Source organism: Rhododendron vialii, chromosome 4a, assembly GCF_030253575.1.
Source record: "Rhododendron vialii isolate Sample 1 chromosome 4a, ASM3025357v1".
Lineage (NCBI taxonomy): Eukaryota > Viridiplantae > Streptophyta > Magnoliopsida > Ericales > Ericaceae > Rhododendron > Rhododendron vialii.
In genome coordinates this window covers 30,224,934-30,243,994 of record NC_080560.1, presented here as the reverse complement: position 1 = coordinate 30,243,994, position 19,061 = coordinate 30,224,934, and the positions used below count along the sequence as shown (strand labels likewise).

The 19,061-nt window shown below is 44.3% G+C and overlaps 1 protein-coding gene across 4 annotated transcripts; it reads right to left on the bottom strand.

Moving 5' to 3' along the window:
* Nucleotides 1–547: 547 nt before the first annotated feature.
* Nucleotides 548–9,778, bottom strand: LOC131324727 (pentatricopeptide repeat-containing protein At2g32630). Of its 4 annotated transcripts, XM_058356813.1 has the most exons (5): nucleotides 9,623–9,778; nucleotides 9,040–9,109; nucleotides 3,674–4,185; nucleotides 3,099–3,210; nucleotides 548–3,002 (listed from the first exon to the last, which is right to left on the bottom strand). In XM_058356813.1, the coding sequence occupies exon 5, from the start codon at nucleotides 2,694–2,696 to the stop codon at nucleotides 846–848; it is 1,851 nt and encodes a 616-aa protein (XP_058212796.1). In that variant the 5' UTR covers nucleotides 2,697–3,002; nucleotides 3,099–3,210; nucleotides 3,674–4,185; nucleotides 9,040–9,109; nucleotides 9,623–9,778; the 3' UTR covers nucleotides 548–845. The 4 variants fall into 4 exon arrangements, with proteins under 4 accessions (XP_058212796.1, XP_058212797.1, XP_058212795.1 ...); XM_058356814.1 differs by lacking the exon at nucleotides 3,674–4,185; XM_058356812.1 differs by lacking the exons at nucleotides 3,099–3,210; nucleotides 3,674–4,185 and having other exon boundaries at nucleotides 8,871–9,109.
* Nucleotides 9,779–19,061: the final 9,283 nt, after the last annotated feature.

Genomic DNA, 19,061 nt, shown 5'->3' with positions numbered 1-19,061 from the left:
CAACTTGAATAAACTTTTTTCAAAGGCATAATTACAGTTTAACCCAAATGTTTTGAATAATTTCATATTAACCCCCAAAATTTTAAAAAATATTACATTTTGACCCCTAGTTGTGTCCCCGGCATGTCCCCAGCCATGTCCCCTATCAAAAAATAATAAAAATTATTGGACATGCCACGTGGCGTGTCCAATACATGTCCCCGCGTGTCCCACCGTGTCCAATACATGGACACGGAGCCCTTTTGGAGTGTCGGTGCTACATAGCTGCTCCTAGCCATGTGCATTCTGAACACTAAGAACCAAATATTGGAATGTGATTAAAAGGTATACAGTACTCGAAATAGGAACGATAAACATACCCATGAAAAGAGGGGGCCTTAAAAAGGCCTTGTTTATGGCGAAACAGAAACGAGCATCCACTGGCTCATCAGAATTGCAAACCAGGTTCATATCCGGACAAAAAGGGAGCTTTAAATGCAATTTCAAAAGTTTCAACTCCAAGCACAAGGATTAGTGATGCAGAGCATAAATTAGGAAAACAAAGCAGTAGCAGTTGAAAATTTCATTTTCTCAATACTCTATAAAAGACTGAACATCAAATCCACCACAAAATTATAGGTAGTATACACACTTATCTCTCAATGATATGCAACTTGCCCAAACTTATAACTCCTCCCTGTGAGCTCAAGCTGGTTTAGGGTGAGCAAGGATTCGAACCCCCAAATTGTGGTTCGCAGCCATTAACTCAAATCCTCTGAGCTACAGGCCACACCACATCTAGCCCATCTCCATTGGATCTTTTCCCAGAAGGGCATTCTTTTGAAAAGGACAAAAGCCATTTCAGGCTAAGAACCTACTCTATGAAGGCTGCTCACAAGTGTAGAGTACAGGGTGTCATCGGGTGTAAGACCCGCTTCTTTCATCGCATCATACAATCTAAAAGCTTCATCTGATCTCCCCTCCTTTGACAAGCCCGAAATCATTGCAGTGTAAGTCACTAGGCTTGGAACCAACCCTTTAGCTGGCATTTCATTGAACAATTCCATTGCCTGATCTACTGTTCCAAAAATACATTCTCCGTGTACGAGTGAGGTGTATGTGTAGACATCCGGCATCAACCCCTTCTCTTTCATCTCGTCTCTTAGCTTATGAGCTTCATCCAACTTCCCCTTCTTGCTATACCCGTCTATTAATGCATTAAATGTCACTGTATTAGGTATCGGACCCTCCTTCTTCATCTTTCCAAACAGCCTCAAAGCTTCCACAAAATTCCCTTCCTTGCAATATATATCAATCAATGTAGTGAAAGTCACCGAGTTTGGAGCTATTCCCTCATTCATCATCCCGCACAATAACCTCTTTGCCTCCTCATGGCGGTTCGATATACAGAGTCCAGTAGCAATTATGTTATTTGCAAACACATCGGGTTCAAGTCCTTTTTTCTCCATTACACACTTCAGCCCAAACGCTTCATCAATCATCCCTTTCTTGCAATACCCGTCCATTAGCGTATTAAATATCACCTGATTCACATCTATTCCCTTGCTTTGCATCTCATTTAACAAATCTTTTGCTGCCTCCATTTGGCCAGCCTTGCACAAACCATGAATCACGGCACCATATATGTGAGCATTAGGAACGATGCCTCTTTCGCTCAACTCATCGAACAACTCAAATGCCCTTTTCATATTTCCTAACCTGCTATTCCAACTAATTAACAAGCTGTAAACATGAACATCACCCGCTATACCCTTGTCACGCATTTCTTCAAAAACCCTCTCAGCATCTTCAATCTTGCCTGAGCTGTAACACCCTTGAATCAAGAGTGTATAAGTTGCCACATTATAGGCCACTTCTTCCTTCTCCATAGCAATCAAAATCTCCTTAACTCTCCCCAAATCCAATCTCTTTACATATGCATCAATCAAAGTATTATACGTATATAGGTTGGGTTTAACCCCTCTACCAGCCATTTCATTCATGAGTTCTCTAGCCTCATCAACCCTCCCCATCTTACACATACTGTTAATCACAATTGTGAGTGAGTAAACCGTAACTCCTACGCCGGAATCAACCATCCGGCGAAAGAAATCAAACAATAGCTCCACATGACCATGTCTCTTTGATGCAAGTAAATAAACAATGCAAGACCTCTCATCTATCTGAAACCCGCTATTTTTCATGTACTCAAACACTTCTAAACCCTCTTTAAACCTCTGATTATCAGCATAAACCCTGAACAACATATCATATACCTTCACAACAATCTTTGGTTCTTTGCCATCTTGAGCCACTAAGGAAGCAATATCTGAAAACGGGTGTCTGAAATTGTCGGCAATCGCAAGCTTGTTCAGTAAATTCTTGGCTTGGGTAAACTTTCTGGCTTTGAATAAGCGGCAAACAAGCATTATGAGGGATTGAAGGTCGAGTTTAAGAGATGGGTTGGGGTTGGTATAAAGGAAATCGAAGAAGTGCAAGCAAGACTCGATTGGGACTTGTGGGTTTGAGAGAACAAGGAGGGTTATGTGGGGGTTGAGATTGGAAAGGAGGGAGGGTGGGATTTGGAGGAGGGGTTGTGCTGGGTCTGGTTTGATTAAGGATTTAGAGATCAAATGGGCGATTTCTTGGTTTGATTTTGGGATGTGGGTTGTGGGGAAGACTTTCTTGACTGTTTGGAAGAATCGTTGGGATGACATTTTGGCAGATTTAACGAATTATGGATATGTATACCTTGATGCCAGGAGGATTCTTTTGTTGGTGTTGGGGAAAACCAATTTATTTTGAGGTTTATGAGCTTCGCAATCAGCAACCCTTTCATTCACGACAGAAGAGGAGGACCTTGGAACGGGAGGATATGAACTTGGGGTAAATTTCACTGACACCCCATGAGGTTTCCCTAATGTACAGATTTCCCCCCCACGTTTGGAAAATGATTTTCAAAATGATTTGCCCAACCTTGAGGTTTGGTTCCGCATTACACTCGCACCCCATCTGACTAGTTCCTGCAAAATATGTGGCTTACATCAGCTGAAAAGTATTTTTTTGGACCAAATTACCCCTTGAGAAGATTGAAAGCATAAAATTTGGACTTTAATAACCTTGTGAACGTTGGGACTCTTGTATCCATTGGGGAGTGAGTTAGCTACCTATATCTATTTATCAAAGGCTCACAGTTTTACGCACAAGGCATTCCTTTGCAAACAGAACACACTGCAAGTGAAGAGTTCAAAGCCAAAATGAGAAGAGAAGCCCATCTTTGGACATCAAAGTCAAAGTTTCAAATGGAAAACAGCCATGTTCTTTGCATCATTCGGTAAAAAGATTTTCTCATCTCATTACCCTGTTCGTAAGTATAGCACTCAAATGGAAAAAGCATGCCTATGTAATCCAGAAGCATAATGAAAAGATAGTTGAAGAATTGCACACATTCCCACTCTTGATAGTTCATTCCAAAGTACCACAACAATGGGTGCATATTTCGACCCCAAAAAAAAGTCAACAAGGCCACATTGCCCACTTAAACCAAATACCATAGGAGGCATGGGAGCAGATCTTTGGAAAATAATATATTCTACCTTATTGTATACAACTAGTTCATTTACACCTACGTAACTAACCATAAAAAAAATGCAAGGAATTCCCAATTGGAAAATAATAGAGTAGGTGATACTACCTTCAGTTAAGCCCAAACATGTACCACAGAAGCCATAACCAACGAGGAAAAAAAACCACCTCTCTCTGCACATACATGTATCCATCTATCTCTGTGTGTGCGCGTGCGCGCGCGCACCTTCGCTTGGGAATCAGAACTTGAATCATACCCCCAAGGTTGCCCAAAAGCAAAGCAAGAAAAAAAAAAGTCAATCAAAGGGAAATCCCCGACTATGGTAGATCAGAAACTTATAAAACCCTAGAGCCCAAAAATTGGGTATATTCAACAAATCATGCAATTTGAAGAAGGAAAAATGTAAATCCCACGATTTCTAATCTAGATCAGTTACTTGCCTTTTGATCTTGCACAGTAGTCTTTAAAGATCGTGCGATTTCTGATCTCAGGCTCCACCGACTACTGATTTAGCTTCAAACTTTTGTTCCCCCAGCCCATTTGGATCTTTGGTGTAGATTCACCTGAAGAACTCACCATTTTCCCAAAAAATCGCACAATCTCTCCCTCTCTCTTTCTATCTGTTTGTGTGTAGATATGGGTGCATGTGGGATAAGAAAGTTCTATAAATAAAGCAGAAATCCTAGCCGTACCGACCAATTTCAAACCGAAACCGTACCGACGGCCACTCCGGGCTGTCTCCGGCCACCGGACGGCCAATCCGAGCCGTTCAAAAATTCTAAAAAAAAAAACCGAGGGGCCCTACGCGAGAATAAACGGCATCCGATGTGTGTAGGGTGGTTAGATCGAGTACCCTATTTTTCGTGTATACTCGTGTATATATGTATACGCGAAAAATAGGGTACTCGATCTAACCACCCTACACACATCGGATGCCGTTTATTCTCGCGAAAGGCCCCTCGGTTTTTTTTTTTAGAATTTTTGAACGGCTCGGATCGGCCGTCCGGTGCTCGGAGACAGCCCGGAGCGGCCGTCGGTACGGTTTCGGTTTGAAATTGATCGGTACGGCTAGCACTTCTCTAAATAAAGTAGGTGCAATATCCTTTTAACGCTGATAAAAAAAAAATTACTCCCTCCGTCCCAATTTATTTTGTCTACTTTTTGACTTTAGCATGTTCCAAATTAATTGTCCAACTAAAAGTTGACTTGGAAAATTTTCCTTAATGCCCTTTCACTTTCCCTCCGTCCCAATTTATTTTGTCTACTTTTTGACTTTAGCATGTTCCAAATTAATTGTCCAACTAAAAGTTGACTTGGAAAATTTTCCTTAATGCCCTTTCACTTTTCAAATATCATGTATTGGGAAAATCGCACTCTCATCAAATACCAAAAAAGTGAAGGGGGAAAGGATCAGATTATGATGCCCCAGTCCGGTTTAGGGGCATCCATGCCCCCATTTTCCCTCAACGGTTGGATCTCTCTTTTTGTCTCGGTCATTAGTTCAATCCCACTCATGGGTAGTGTGGCCATACATTGTGGTAAGTATGATCATAGTAAATGGTATGTACAGCCAATTTTCTCCTTCTCCGCACATTTCTTGAAACTTTCTAATCTATGTGGAGAAGACCTCACATACCTCACAACATCACGGACACGAAGAATAGACTCACTCATTTCTTTCAAGCCATCACCCACAATAAGATTTAAAATGTGTGCACAACATCGCATATGTAAAAACTCGTGTTTCAAGACAGTCTGTTTCCAATCAATTGGTTTCCTTTTCAAGAACTTAATAGTCGTGCTGTTCGAACTAGCATTATCTACCGTCAATGTAAAAATACCATCAATGCTCCACTCAAGCAACGATGACTCAATTTTTTTGTCAATGGTCTCTTCGTTATGATCTTCAACTCGACAAAAGTTTAAGATTCTCACTACACGTGCAGTGAGACACATAAAGTTAGAGTTTGTATTGATGTCCATGTATCATGTAACGCCCCCAATTTTGGAAACGTTAAATAGGCAATTTTATTGAAAAACTAAATAGAGTCTGGCTCAATATTACAACATAATTCTCCCAAGAGTACTTTATTAAACAAAAGGAGGGTAGACTAGGGTTCTTATCTACTACTCCGCCTCTTCTTCCATTCTGGCCAGCTCCTCGGCTCCGAAAGCTTCCAAGGTATAATGTTCACCCTGTTCATCTATGAGGTCTGACACATTATACCGGCGTCGCCGCCAATATAATATGTCAGGGTCACCAAAGGTAACACCGTGAGCTTACAAAAGCTCAATAGAGTAAACCCTACCCACTAACTCATAACTTACAAACAGTAAATCATATACGACGAATAGTAACAATCACACATCCACATTCACTATTCAAGTATCGTTGGTGTCCATGTTTTTCGGTGTTTCTCCTACGCAACTCATCGTAGACCGTGTCTCCATTTTCACTTTTCCTCACCAAATCAACATTTTCAAAATCCGTTTTTAACACACCCAACCTCGGTTCCGCCGTTCCGGGTTCCCGAGTATCCTCACAATGGTTCCGCCGCACCGGGTTCCCATTGGCACACATTTGCATTGGCTCCTCTCCGCGGATAACCAAGCCACACACCCAACCTCGGTTCCGCCGTTCCGGGTTCCCGAGTATCCTCACAATGGTTCCGCCGTCCCGGGTTCCCATTGGCACACATTCACACACACATCTCACATAATGCCATCAAAATCGGTCATTATGTAGTTTCAAAAATATTTCCTCCTTCGAAACACATTTTTCTTGTTAACCACACCCTAGGTGTCATGTTTCTATTTTCTTGATTTCCGTGTCTCGTTCTCATGCATAGACTCCGCGGTAGGACTTTTCACATACGCAACCATAAATCATTCATTGTAATCTAACAAGATCATCCAATTCTATATTGCTAAGCATGCTCGAAAAGATCAAAATATGAATACTTCAAACCAAACGTTAAAATCTTATCTTTCGAAAATCGTTATATCTTACTTTTTGAGAAATTCAATACAACATATGTTTATTTAAGACAAAGTCATTTATCCAACATGTTCATACCTCCATTAGTGAGATAAACTTATTGACAATCATGCATTTTAAACGATAAGCTTATTTACTTGAAACCAAACAATAGGTAATCTTATCTACGATAGTGATACTTTGAATCAAGAACATGCTACTTTCTAACGTAGATTCTATACTATACGTAGAGTTATTGGACTAGGGTTCTACGTATACTTAGGGAAGTGAATAGAGAAAATCTACCTTGATCTGAAACTTAGTCGGGGCCGAATAAGCTAGTTGGAAGATTTTCTACGGCGGTGAAACTTGCGAATCTGGACCGAACTTTGGATGGCAATAACTTGGTCAATATTTGGCCGAATACGATCGTTCTTGGGTCGAAGTTGAAGCTCTCGAAGTGCTCTACGACTTTCGTGAAGGGAGTTGATCCTAGAAACTACTTTAGGTAGGAGAAAAATGGTGATAAAGGAGAAGACAGTATGCTGTCTGGAAATAGAAATCCGAGATTTTTACTGAACTTCGGATGCCGATATCTTTGTCATTTCTTCGCCGATTGGGATGGTTCTTGGGTCTAACTTGAAGGTTTTGAAGTGCTCTACAACTTTTCCGAATGGAGTTGGTTCCAAAAACTACTTTAAGCAGGAGAAAAAGGAAGATTCGTGGAGGGCAGTAAGCTGTCTGGAACTGAAAATGGTTTTTGGAGAGGAATGAAAGCAAGGGAGTGAAGGGGTGAGTTGAACTTGAAGTGAACTTGCTATTTATAGGCACAAGTCTTGGCTCCCTCCCCCCTCCATATGGCCGCCCCCCCCCCCCCCCCCCCCCCCCCCCCTCTCCTCTCTTTTCCCCATGGATTTGCTCCATAGACTTGTCAATTCAAGACCATAATCAAAGTCCTAGCATTTCTTCACTTGTCAATCCAATAATAGGCCAAATCCTAGGTTATAATAAAGGTTCCATGGCTTGTCAAATCCTAAAATGGGTTGGCTTGTAAGAAAGAATAACATCATTGGCTAGGATCATACTTAAAGTGGTCTAGTCAAGGGTTGTCAAGTAGTAGCTTGTGTAAGTATCCATAATTTGCACACACACACACTCCCTCTCTCTCTCCCCATCCGGCCTCTCCCCCTCTCTCTCTCTTTCGGATTTCTCTCTCTCTCTCTCTCTCTCTCTCTCTCTCTCTCTTTTTGGTACATATATATATATATATATATATATATATGTATGTGTGTGTGTGTGTGTACAAGTATATATATGTGTGTCTAGGAAAGTAAGTCTTGGTTTACTAGGTTTTTAAGGCTAAAATCCTAGGGTTGCATGCATGCATGGCTAGGTTAACTAGTTTTGGAAGTAAAATGATGATATTCCTTGGCCCATGATTTTGTATGGTCAAATCAAAGTCTTATTGGCAACTTGATAATCAATGACCAATGGTCAAAAATTTCCCTAGCATTCATGGACCAAAGGGTAAAGGAATATGGGTTATAATTAGGGTTTGAAATGACTTGTCATGGGGTATAATGATTACCCATAAAAGTCTAAGGGTTCAATTAGGGTTTCGGGGGTTCAAAAGGCTCCAAGACGGTCAAAAAGGTCCAATTAGGGTTCGGAAAGTGTAACTAGGAGAAATGGTAGTTTGGTTTGTTCAACTAGTCGGTTGGAAATTAACTCTACTAGTCAAGTAAGGCTTTTAATCAAAAGAAAGAATTTTAAAAGGACTACAACTTAATTATGACGAATTAACGGAATTTAAAAGAAATATTTAAAGTAATGATAAGTGATTAAAAGAAATAACAACATTTAAATGAAATTTTTATTTAATAAAAATTAGAGTCGTTACATATCAGTTGTGAGGCAAATCCTACAACCCGTCAAAAATTTCTTCAATGTTTCCCTCTCATTGTTATAAATTACAACAACCTCTCTAGATATAGTTTGGCGAGAAGGGACTGGTGAGAACTTTGGTTGCATGACATTACAAAACTTCCTAAACCCAATCCTCTTAACGAACCTAAATGGTAATTCATCAATAATGACCATCTCCGCAAGAGCTCTCTTACAATCATCAAAAGAAAAGACACTCATAACAATCTCTAACACCCCCATCTGTGGGTTTGAATGAAAGGTTTTGGTGTCCATGTTGGCCTCTATTAGGATATAACGGGCAATTGGGGTTGTGAGCTTTCAAATTGCTAGTGCCATGTTTTTTAGATTTAGCCGCAAATCGTTACTTGCAACACTTACATTCACCGAATTTGGTTACCTTACCCTCTAGAATTCGGTTGAAGTGATCCCAGACATCAGATTCGTATTTTTCCAGGCTCCTTTTTAGGTTTCGGCACTAGTGGTGGAAGCTTTCTTTTCCTTTTATTGTTTCTAACTGTATCGACCATATCAGCTTCAACATCGACAACGTCGACAACAGGATTAGGATTACCTTCAAGTTCTTCAACATCATCCTCAACTACCTCATCATGTGAGAAATCAAAGAAGCCCGAATCCATCACCTACAAATGAGTGTTCTCAATATCAACCACCGGGTAATGAAAGAAACTCTAAGAATGAAAGGAAAACAGCCACATAAGCATTAACGTTTCGTACAAATGTTTAAATTTCTACACACAACTCTTACGTTCATAAGCAACAATGCATGACCTAGCCTATTGCCTTCTCAATCCAAAGACTTGCAATTTTTTAGAAAAATCAACACATAATTACACATGCAGCAGGTTACAAAATTGAAACATTTTTGTTTCATGGTTGTCATTTTCACTTTCATCATTCAGTGAATGAACAGAATCTGAGGGCATTTGTTTAATAGGGTGAAAATTATTGCCCGAAGTGTTTGTATTTGTTTCCAGTGCGCAGTGGTGGTATCTTTTTTGGCTGATCAAAATAATCGAGTCAAAGAGGATCAATGAAATGTGAACCTGTGGAGGAAACCCAAATCGCAAAAAACACTTTCGAAATCGCATGTAGAGTCATTCCGTGCATAGAGACTTAGAGAGAGAGACGCGTACCACTGTAGAGTATCACAGTCCATCGCCTGAGGTCCGGAGTCACGGAGTCGATCGCCGGAGGCCCTGAAAGCGTCTGAGTCTCTATGACGGATTTAGGGTTCTTAGGGGATCGATTGAGAGAGAGAGAGAGAGAGAGAGAGAGAGAGAGAGAGAGTAGGGGCGGTAATCGATTAGGGTTCTTGGGGGAGGAGAGGATCAGAGGACTGAGGTGGGCGTGGAGTTGCAGAACGAACGAATCGGGGAAGAACAGAAGAAATTTAAAAGGGCGCAGCTATTAGTCCAGTTGCTGATACCCACGGCCGATTAAAACTTTTACCAATTACGGATAAAAATGCCCTCAGTTTGACCATTATACTCTTAAGACCTCATATTATTTGATCATTTTACCCCCTAAGAATATTACATATAATCACATTCCTCCTTTTGATTCCCTGATTTTCCCTCCCCGTTCTTCAGAGAACGACGTCTCCTCCCTCCCCATTTAAATTCCTCCATTTTCATTCCTACCCAACTCCCACCACCCACGCAAGCCCCTCCCAGCCAACCCTATTAGTCTTCTTCCCCTCCTCTTTCTCCTAAACTTTCAAGGGAAACCTCAATTGCTTCATCTCCCTCCATTGAAAAACAAGAAATAGTTGACTCATCAATACACCAAGATTTGGAGTTGGAAGATCATACAATGGAAGTTGAAAAACAAGTTGATAGCACTGATGTTGTAATGACGAAGCAAAAACCGCTACAAGAGATAAGCTCGCCCTCCATTTTCAATTTCAATTTCAATTTTGGCCCATTTCAAATTCAATTCTAGCCCGACACAGTTTGACACACAGTGCCGAAATTTTACTAACTTTTCGGACTATAATGTCTTAATTATGTACAGCTATTCGGATATTAATATCCGAATATTGTCAATATTTTCGGACTCTTATATCCGAATTTGGTGCCAATTTTCAGATAATAATATCCGAATGAAACTGCAGAGAATCCTGCATTTACCTGGTTTGTCTTTGGGTGTTGCAGGGTGACACTTCAACACTTGGTAGTTATGTAGAGCGATCAACTATACCTACTTCCACTCGTCCTCCATACGATTATACAAAGTATTTTACAACGAAGAAGGTGAGTGTTTTTTGATGGAGCATTTATCATGTGCAATCTTATATTATGGGCTATAATTTTTTTTTACGTGTGTGCAAGTTTTCCCATCCGATGAAGCGTTGTTAAATTGGATAAGATGCACTGGTAAACAACACGGGTTTATCATTGTGATTAAGGGATCTGAGAAATGTATTAAGAATCGCACACCTAGGATGAGGTTTTCATGTAAAAGGAGCGGTAAGTATAGCCCATTTATGAAGAAGGTTGATGGGAATAAGGTAGCTGTATGTGAAGAAGAGAGTGCGGTCCACAGGTACCAAAAACTGTGAATGCCCATTTGAATTGAAAGCTGTAAAAGGGCAATAATGGTTGGACTGTCTCTGTCCACAATGGCACTCACAACCATCCTCCAGCGCTAGCGGTGTACTTGGAGGGCCATTCGTATGCCATACAACATGTCTTATTGTTAGTGTGTGTTACAGATTCTACAAAGTCCTCAAAGTCTGTCATTCCGTTTCATATTGGGATGTTGACTTGTATTGCCTTAACTTTGAATTAGTCCAGACCTTGTCTCAAGTGCTAAACCATTGTGCCTGAAAGCTTTGTGGTGGAACTAAGGTGTAGCAACACTGAATTGGTGATGATCTTATCATCTTATGAATTGGCTTGTACGTATTTGTAGGGGGCCGAAATATCCGAAGGATAGGTGGATCCTTAGGTGCTTCGCCAAACGATGTACGCCTATCCGAACGCACGTAAATTCGAGTTCGCTCGGTGATCCTATCCATTGCCCGGGGATGTCCTCTCGTTCGGCCGAGTTGTTCTTCGGATAGCACGTCAAATACTCGGAGAAGTTTCGTCCATTAGAAGGGAGTTCCACCGAGTATCATCGTTTATGGAACCTTCCGGAAGGATCTGTTGATAAGTAAGCTGTCATTTCTGATATTCGAAGTGACATCTTTGAGCGATGTGACCTTTCTGACATCGACCCATGTGACTCTGAAAGATCTGGGAAGTGGCGCTCATTAAATGGCCTTGCTGCATGACGTCATCCGAGCATTACTCGACACGTGGAAAGTAAAGCCAACTTGCTCAGCACTCTACCCCTTCGCCTATAAATAGAAGGGTACTACCACTAAGCAAGGGGATCGGAAAAACTTCTCTTCAACTGCATTCTCTCTTCCTTACCAACATATTTCTTACTAAACTTCTTCTTCTCCTTTCTCCACTTACTGACTAGTTCGTCGGAGCTTCTTCCCGGAGGAACATCCCCCTCCAGTTCTGCAGGTACATCAAGTCCAACACCATCTCCCACGGCCCAACACACGAAGAAAGCTACACAGGGAAGATCACGAAGAAAACCACCCCCACAATTGGCGACTCTGCTGGGGAGGAGGTTCTCTGTGGTGTTCTTCGTGTTCTTCGTGTTCGTAATACCAGTTAGAGGGCCTGACTCGGTAGCAGTTCAAATTCTGTCCGCTCCTCTCGTTTGAACGGAGCAAATGGCTCAACGCCTCTCACCTCCGAGTCCAGAGAACTTCACGCTTGGGTTGCAGAGCTATGGGTCTATCAACCTCGAGCCCCAACAAGCGGCTAGGATGGTTCCCCACGTCGCTCGCCAACTTTCCTTTCCACCCATCGAATTGGATATCGCCTTGGCGGAGCAGAAACGTCAGGCGGCGATTATTGGCCTGCTTCAACAGCGGCTGGAGGAGAGGGACGGAGGGATGACTATAACACCTACTCACGGGCATCCCGCCGAACCTAGCCGACTGAAGGAACATCGCAAACGAAGCAGAACATCTCGTCCAGTTCAAACGACCGAACTCACCGTTTCCGAGCGTCGAACTGTCTTCGAGCGTTTTGACCAAGGATATCAACCACCGGCGACTTTACGTCCTCGGCTGACGAGCATTATTCATGCTGAGAGTTCACGATCTTCAACTACAGGCTCCACAGCCGGAACCAATAAGGGAGGCGCGTCAGCCCGAGCACAACTTCGTTCCGAACGACAACCGAGTCCAAAAAGTGGGAAGAGGCCCGTGGATCTAAACGATCCACCTCGGCGCACACACACCGGTAGTAGCCACGAACACTCGGTAAGATCCCGACATAATTCCAAATGCCAGGAAGGACGGCACTCCGCTAATTCAAGCAGCAGCCGCCGCCGAGCAGACAGCCGAGAAACACATTCGGAGCATGATAACACGATTATCCTGTATGATCAATTTACGGGCTTGCCAACCATGTATCAACCCATCGACCCAGGTTTTGAGCCTCGGCGTGCTCGTTTAACAGGCTCAAGAGGTGAAGCTCGTGCGCCCTCGGATATAGCCACTCGACTGCCGAACGGGAAAGAGGAACATCACCGGCACCATCGACGAGAACGCAGAAAGACTCCTGAGCCGCATGCTGAAGTTCCTCTCCCTATCGTCTCACATACCCCAGTTCAAGAAGACAATTCGAAGCTCGGGAAGGCAAAGGCTTCCCCTTCGTGGATGCTATACAACAGGAGCGGCCGCCAAATAGGTTTGTCATGCCGAAGCTGAAACGTTATGAGGCGAAAGAGGATGCAGTCGCGTTCGTTTGTCGCTTCAGACAAACTATGAGCCTCCATAACTTTTCCGACACCCTCATGTGCAAGATCTTCCCACTTACGCTGAGCGAACCAATCATGTTATGGTACAATCAACTGAAACCCAAGTCTATCACTTGCTTCAAAGAGTTGGAGTTGGAGTTGGAGTTGGAGTTTAGTAAACGTTTTGTAACTAGCAACATTCAATCGAAGACATTATCTATGCTGGTGAACATACGGAGAACAGCTAGAGAAACCCTACGGCTTTATACCGAGCGCTATTGGGAGGTCTATAATCTTATCCCAGACTGTGATCAAGGAGTCGCGGCTGAGTCTTTTATGAACGGGATCCAGCCTCGGCAATGTTCCGTGACCTTTCACGTAACCCGCCTAAGACAATGGGAGAGCTCATGACCATAATCAAGAAGGATTGTGTTCACGAAGAAGCCATGGCCGAGCAACATACACCAAAGGCTCTAGAACCTGCCAAAACAACAACTGGGCCGAAGAAACAAGTAGCGAATGTTCGTCAGGGGCAAGGAGGCCAGGGTGCCTAGGGCGGTTCAGGCCAAATGACCAACAAGTCGATCAACAAGGGTCGACCACCAAAGCACCCTCAGCAACAGTCATGGCAATAAACGAAGAGAGAACCGCGGCCAGACGAGTACGTGGCCGAATATACGGCGTTTACCGAACCCATCTATAAACTTCTCAACATCATTAGTAAAACTGTCATTCTTTGTTTGGCCAATAGTACTCTTAGGCACCGTCGGAAGCGGACCGGGGATGTGTACATATCACAAGGAGCGCGGTCACTACACTACCCAATGCCAACCTTTCAAAAGGTATCTGGAAGAGCTTGCGGCAGCTGGGCATCTAAATCAATGGATTGACGTTCGACGAAGTCCACTTCCTCCACCTCCACCTCCACCGATCATCGGCAATCTCGTAAGCGTTATACAAGGACTGGTTTCCGAAGATAGGGCAACCGAGCTTCGTTCAGAGATTGACAAAGCCATCACCTCTTTGCCCGTTTGCAGCGTCGGCGTTTCGGGAGAGCGAAAATGGGAAGATCCGAGCTTCGAAAACCCTATTACTTTTTCATCCGACGACTTGAAAGGTGTGCAACTCCCTCATACGGATGCCCTTGTTGTCACTGTTGCTATTGATAAGTCAACCGTTCAACGAGTATTGATAGATCAAGGAAGCTCAGCAGACGTAATGTTCTATTCAACATTCCATAGCCTCGAATTATCTCTCGCTCAACTTCGGACAGCGTCTACTCCCCTCGTCAGTTTTACTGGAGCCCTGGTTTGGCCACTCGGCTTAATCTCTCTCCCCGTGCGGGCTGGATCATGGGTTCTTGAGATCGAGTTTGTGGTGGTCGCTTCTCCCAGCCCATACAACGTAATACTCAACCGAACCTGGCTGCACGAGATGAAGGCAGTCGCCTCTACCTTTCACCAGGTGGTAAAATTTATTGAATGGAATGGTCGTCAGGAAAGTCTCCGAGGGGATCAGATCCAGTCAAAGAAATGCTACATCAGCACTGTAACAAGCAAACAAAACTTTATGGAAGTACAATGCGTGGCGGCCACTCCTGTCCCAGTAATTGAAGATGTTGGTGTGCCAGCCGAGCAACGATCTACCGAGGAGTTAATAAGATTTTTGATCCCCGAGGGTGAAGGAAGATACTTTTTAATTGGGAGCTCTTTGAGCGTGGCCGAACAAAAGGAGATGTTTGACTTCCTGATGCAAAACATAGAAGTATTTGCTTGGACTTCACAAGAAATGCCGGGTGTGGATCCCACATTCGCCGTGCACACATTGAATGTCGATCCAAGTAAGTGGCCGGTGGTGCAGAAAGTCCGACGCTTGTCCGCCGCACACATCGAAGCCGTGATGATAGAGGTGGACCAACTGTTAAAGGCCGGCGCCATTCGGGAAGTTCTATATCCCACCTGGCTTGCCAATCCAGTGGTTGTGTCGAAGAAGAATGGGAAGCTACGGGTTTGTGTTGATTACACAAACCTCAATGACGCCTATCCTATGGATCGATTTCCCCTCCCTCGGATTGAACAGATGGTGGACGCAACAGCAGGATGCGAGCGGTTAAGCTTTATGGATGCATATTGGGGCTATCATCAGATAGCTTTGGCTCTGGATGATCAGGAGAAGACAGCCTTTATTTCCCCTCGGGGAACTTGCTGCTACAAGGTTGTGTCGTTCGGCCTGAAGAATGCTGGTGCAACCTTCCAACGCTCCATCACGAAGATGTTTCCTGGTATGCTTGGCAGAATACTGGAAGCTTATATCGATGACCTGGTTTGCAAAAGCACATTCGCTCGGGACCACCTTCGGGATCTGGGAGAGGTCTTTGATGTTTTGAAACGGCGGAAGTTGCACCTCAATGCTGAGAAGTGTGCGTTTGGCGTAAGCTCGGGGAAGTTCCTTGGGTACATAGTAAGCCGCCGAGGAATCGAAGCTGATCCCACACAGATCTTAGCCGTGCAAAATCTCCGAGCTCCGACTACTATAAAAGAAGTACAACGACTTACAAGAATGGTGGCTGCCCTGAACCGTTTCATCTGACGTTCGGGTGATCTTTGCCGTCCGTTTTTCCGAGCAATCACTACTAGCCGACGCAGATTTGTATGGACCGAAGAGTGCGAGTAGGCTTTGCAATCCTTAAAGCAATACCTGTCCCACGCTCCTCTACTCGTTAAGCCCCTTCCCGACGAAGACTTATATCTTTACCTTGCTGTTTCGAATCATGCTACGAGCGCGGTGCTTGTTCGGAAAGAGGGGATGGAGCATCAACCAATCTTCTATTCAAGCAAAACAATGACGGACTCTCAGACGAGGTATCTGCCCATGGAAAAATTGGCATTGGCCCTCGTTTCAGCTAAAACGAGCCTCTTGCCTTACTTTCAATCCCATAGGATTGTGGTCCTCACTGAGTTTCCTCTCAAAGCTGTCCTTCGGAAGACGGACACGTCAAGCCGGATCCTGAAATTCTCTCAAGACTTGGCCAATTTCGACATCCAGTTTGAACCTCGGACCGCTATCAAGGGTCAGGCCTTGGCCGACTTCTTTGTCGAACTCAGTCCTGGACTGCAAGACGAAGCCAATGCCTTGGCCACCGCTGCGGAAGAAGCTCGGATTCAGGACGAGGAAGTTTTGGAAGAACCATGTAGCCGTCCCGCGGAGCCTCTCCGCGCTCGGTACACCCTCGGACGAAAGAAGCCGAAGCGGCAATGGAAGCTCTTCTCTGGCGACGCCTGGCGAATGACCGTCGATGGAGCCTCCAATGTTCACGGAGCTAGAGCGGGCATCGTCCTTGTGTCTCCGAGCGGGACTGTGCATGAAAGCGTGGTTTCGATTGGGTACCCGGCGACGAACAATGAAGTGGAATATGAAGCTCTGATTGCGGGCCTCCAACTTGCTCTTCGGCTTGATGCAGATTCGGTCCACGTCTTCTGTGACTCTCAGCTTATTGTGGGTCACTTAAACGACGATTATCAAGCCAAAGACCAGCGTATGAATGCTTATGTAAGTCACGTATTGGCCCTGTTCCGAAGAGTTGGCCGAGTGGAAGTAGAATGGATCGCTCGGGAGCACAATGCGCATGCCGACGCCCTGGCAGGTCTTGCTTCGGTTTACCGGACCTCGGGCAGTCGCACTATTATTTTTGACGAAGTCGCAACACCGAGCTTTGAACAATCGTGTCAGCAAGTGATGACGGTCTCCCTCGGTCCAAGTCAACTGGATCCAGTGATTGATTATTTGAAGAACCAGGTGTCACCACCGAACAAATGCGACGCGCACAAACTCCGTTGCCGAGCAGCCAATTTTTTCCTGGATCCAAACGACAACCTCTACCGACGAACTTTCACTGGCTCGGATTTGCGTGTCGTCCACGAAGATCATGTGCATACCGTTCTGGAGGAACTCCATTCGGGAAGCTGTGGGGTGCACTCAGGAGGACGGTCCCTTGCACAGCATGCGCTGACGCAAGGCTATTGGTGGCCGAAGATGGTTAAACAGTCGGAGGAGTACGTGAAGCGGTGTGTTCGGTGCCAGCAGCAAGCGTCTCTCATCCACCAGCCTGCCTTCCCCCTTAAATTGATCACTAGTCCATGGCCATTCGCGGTTTGGGCTTTTGACATAGTTGGCAAGATGCCAAAGGCGCCTGGAGGATTTGAGTATATGCTCACGGCCACAGATTTGTTCACTAAGTGGGTTGAATCTTCCCCCCTGGTCAAGACCACTGCAGGCGACGTGGAACGTTTTATTTGGAAGCATATCATCTTGCGGTTCGGCGTACCATACGTCATCCTTTCTGACAATGGTTCCCAGTTCGTCGCATCCACCATCAAAGCTTTTTATGCAAAGTGCCACATTACGATCCATAATTCCTCCGTGGCTTACCCTCAAGACAATGGACGGGCCGAAGCATCTAACAAAATAATCACTCGGGGGCTTAAGCGCCGTCTGGACCGAAAACTCAGTAAATGGGTGAAAGAGCTTCCACACGTTTTATGGGCCTACAGTACCACCCCTCGGCGGTCTACCGGCCGTACCCCATTTGCTATGGCCTACGGTATGGAAGCTATCCTCCCCTTGTCTACTATGATCCCAACAGCCCGAACAGAAAATTTTAACCCTGTGAATAATAATGCTCTTGTGGGGGCCGAGTTAGACTTTGCCGAAGAACTACATGATTATGTCAACCTTCGGCATGCGGCGTATCAACAAGAAGTAGCCAAGGGCTACAACCGCAATGTCCGCGCTCGTCCGTTCAACGTTGGGGAATTAGTGCTTCGGATGGTCACCGAAGCATCAAAGCTAACCAAGCTGAAGGATCCCTATGAAGGACCCTACCGAGTGGCGGAGAAGATTGGACACGGCGTCTACAAACTCGCTGAGATGGATGGGACGCCAATTGCTAATCCATGGAATGCTCAAAAACTTAGGAAATTCCATGGCTAGTACTGGCATCCTCCATTTTTCATTTCTTCTCTTGTATTTAAATTTTTGTTCAGAAGGCACGTCTTTAAGCGTCATGTACTTAATGCAAGTTTGTTTATTTATCCAGTTGTTTCTCTATTATTCTTTTAACTGGGGTATCTCATCTAGCCCCGGGTTCATGCCCTCAGGGCGCCGGTACTTCCTCCCCATGACCGATACACTCGGTATGCACTTCATTTGTTCGGGGCGAAATACTCATAGCCCACGAAGATTTATTTGTTCGGGGCGAAATCCTCATAGCCCACGAAGATTTGTTTGTTCGGGCGAAATCCTCGTAGCCCTTGGTGCTTGTGTTCGGGCAAAGCTCTCGTAGCCTACGATGGTTTGTTTGTTGGGAAGAAATTTTCAAAGCCAGTGATACCAAGTATGCTCGGGAGGACTTCTCGCAGCCCAAGTCTTTTCCCTCGGATGAACCACTCGCACCTTCAGTATTGATACCTGATTATTTTTTGTGTACCCAATTGTTTGCCTTACTGGATTCTCATTTTTACACTATGACCATCCACTAAGACAGGGGGCTTATACTTGGTTACACAATGAACTTAATTCGAACAAAAAGACTTGGCAGGTTCTTATACTTAGCTACACAATGAATCCAATTCGAACAAAAAGACTTACTAAAGAGATTTGCAAGTTTGATAAAACAAAAAACGGTTATCATTCATCAAGGCATGGCGGTCGTAAACCTTTCAGCGCCATCCTCCAACCTGTTTTAATTACATCCAATGGTTCGGC

Bases quoted from the DNA above. Each gene is read 5' to 3' on its own strand.
- LOC131324727 (XM_058356812.1), bottom strand. From the start codon at position 2,696: ATGTCATCCCAACGATTCTTCCAAACAGTCAAGAAAGTCTTCCCCACA.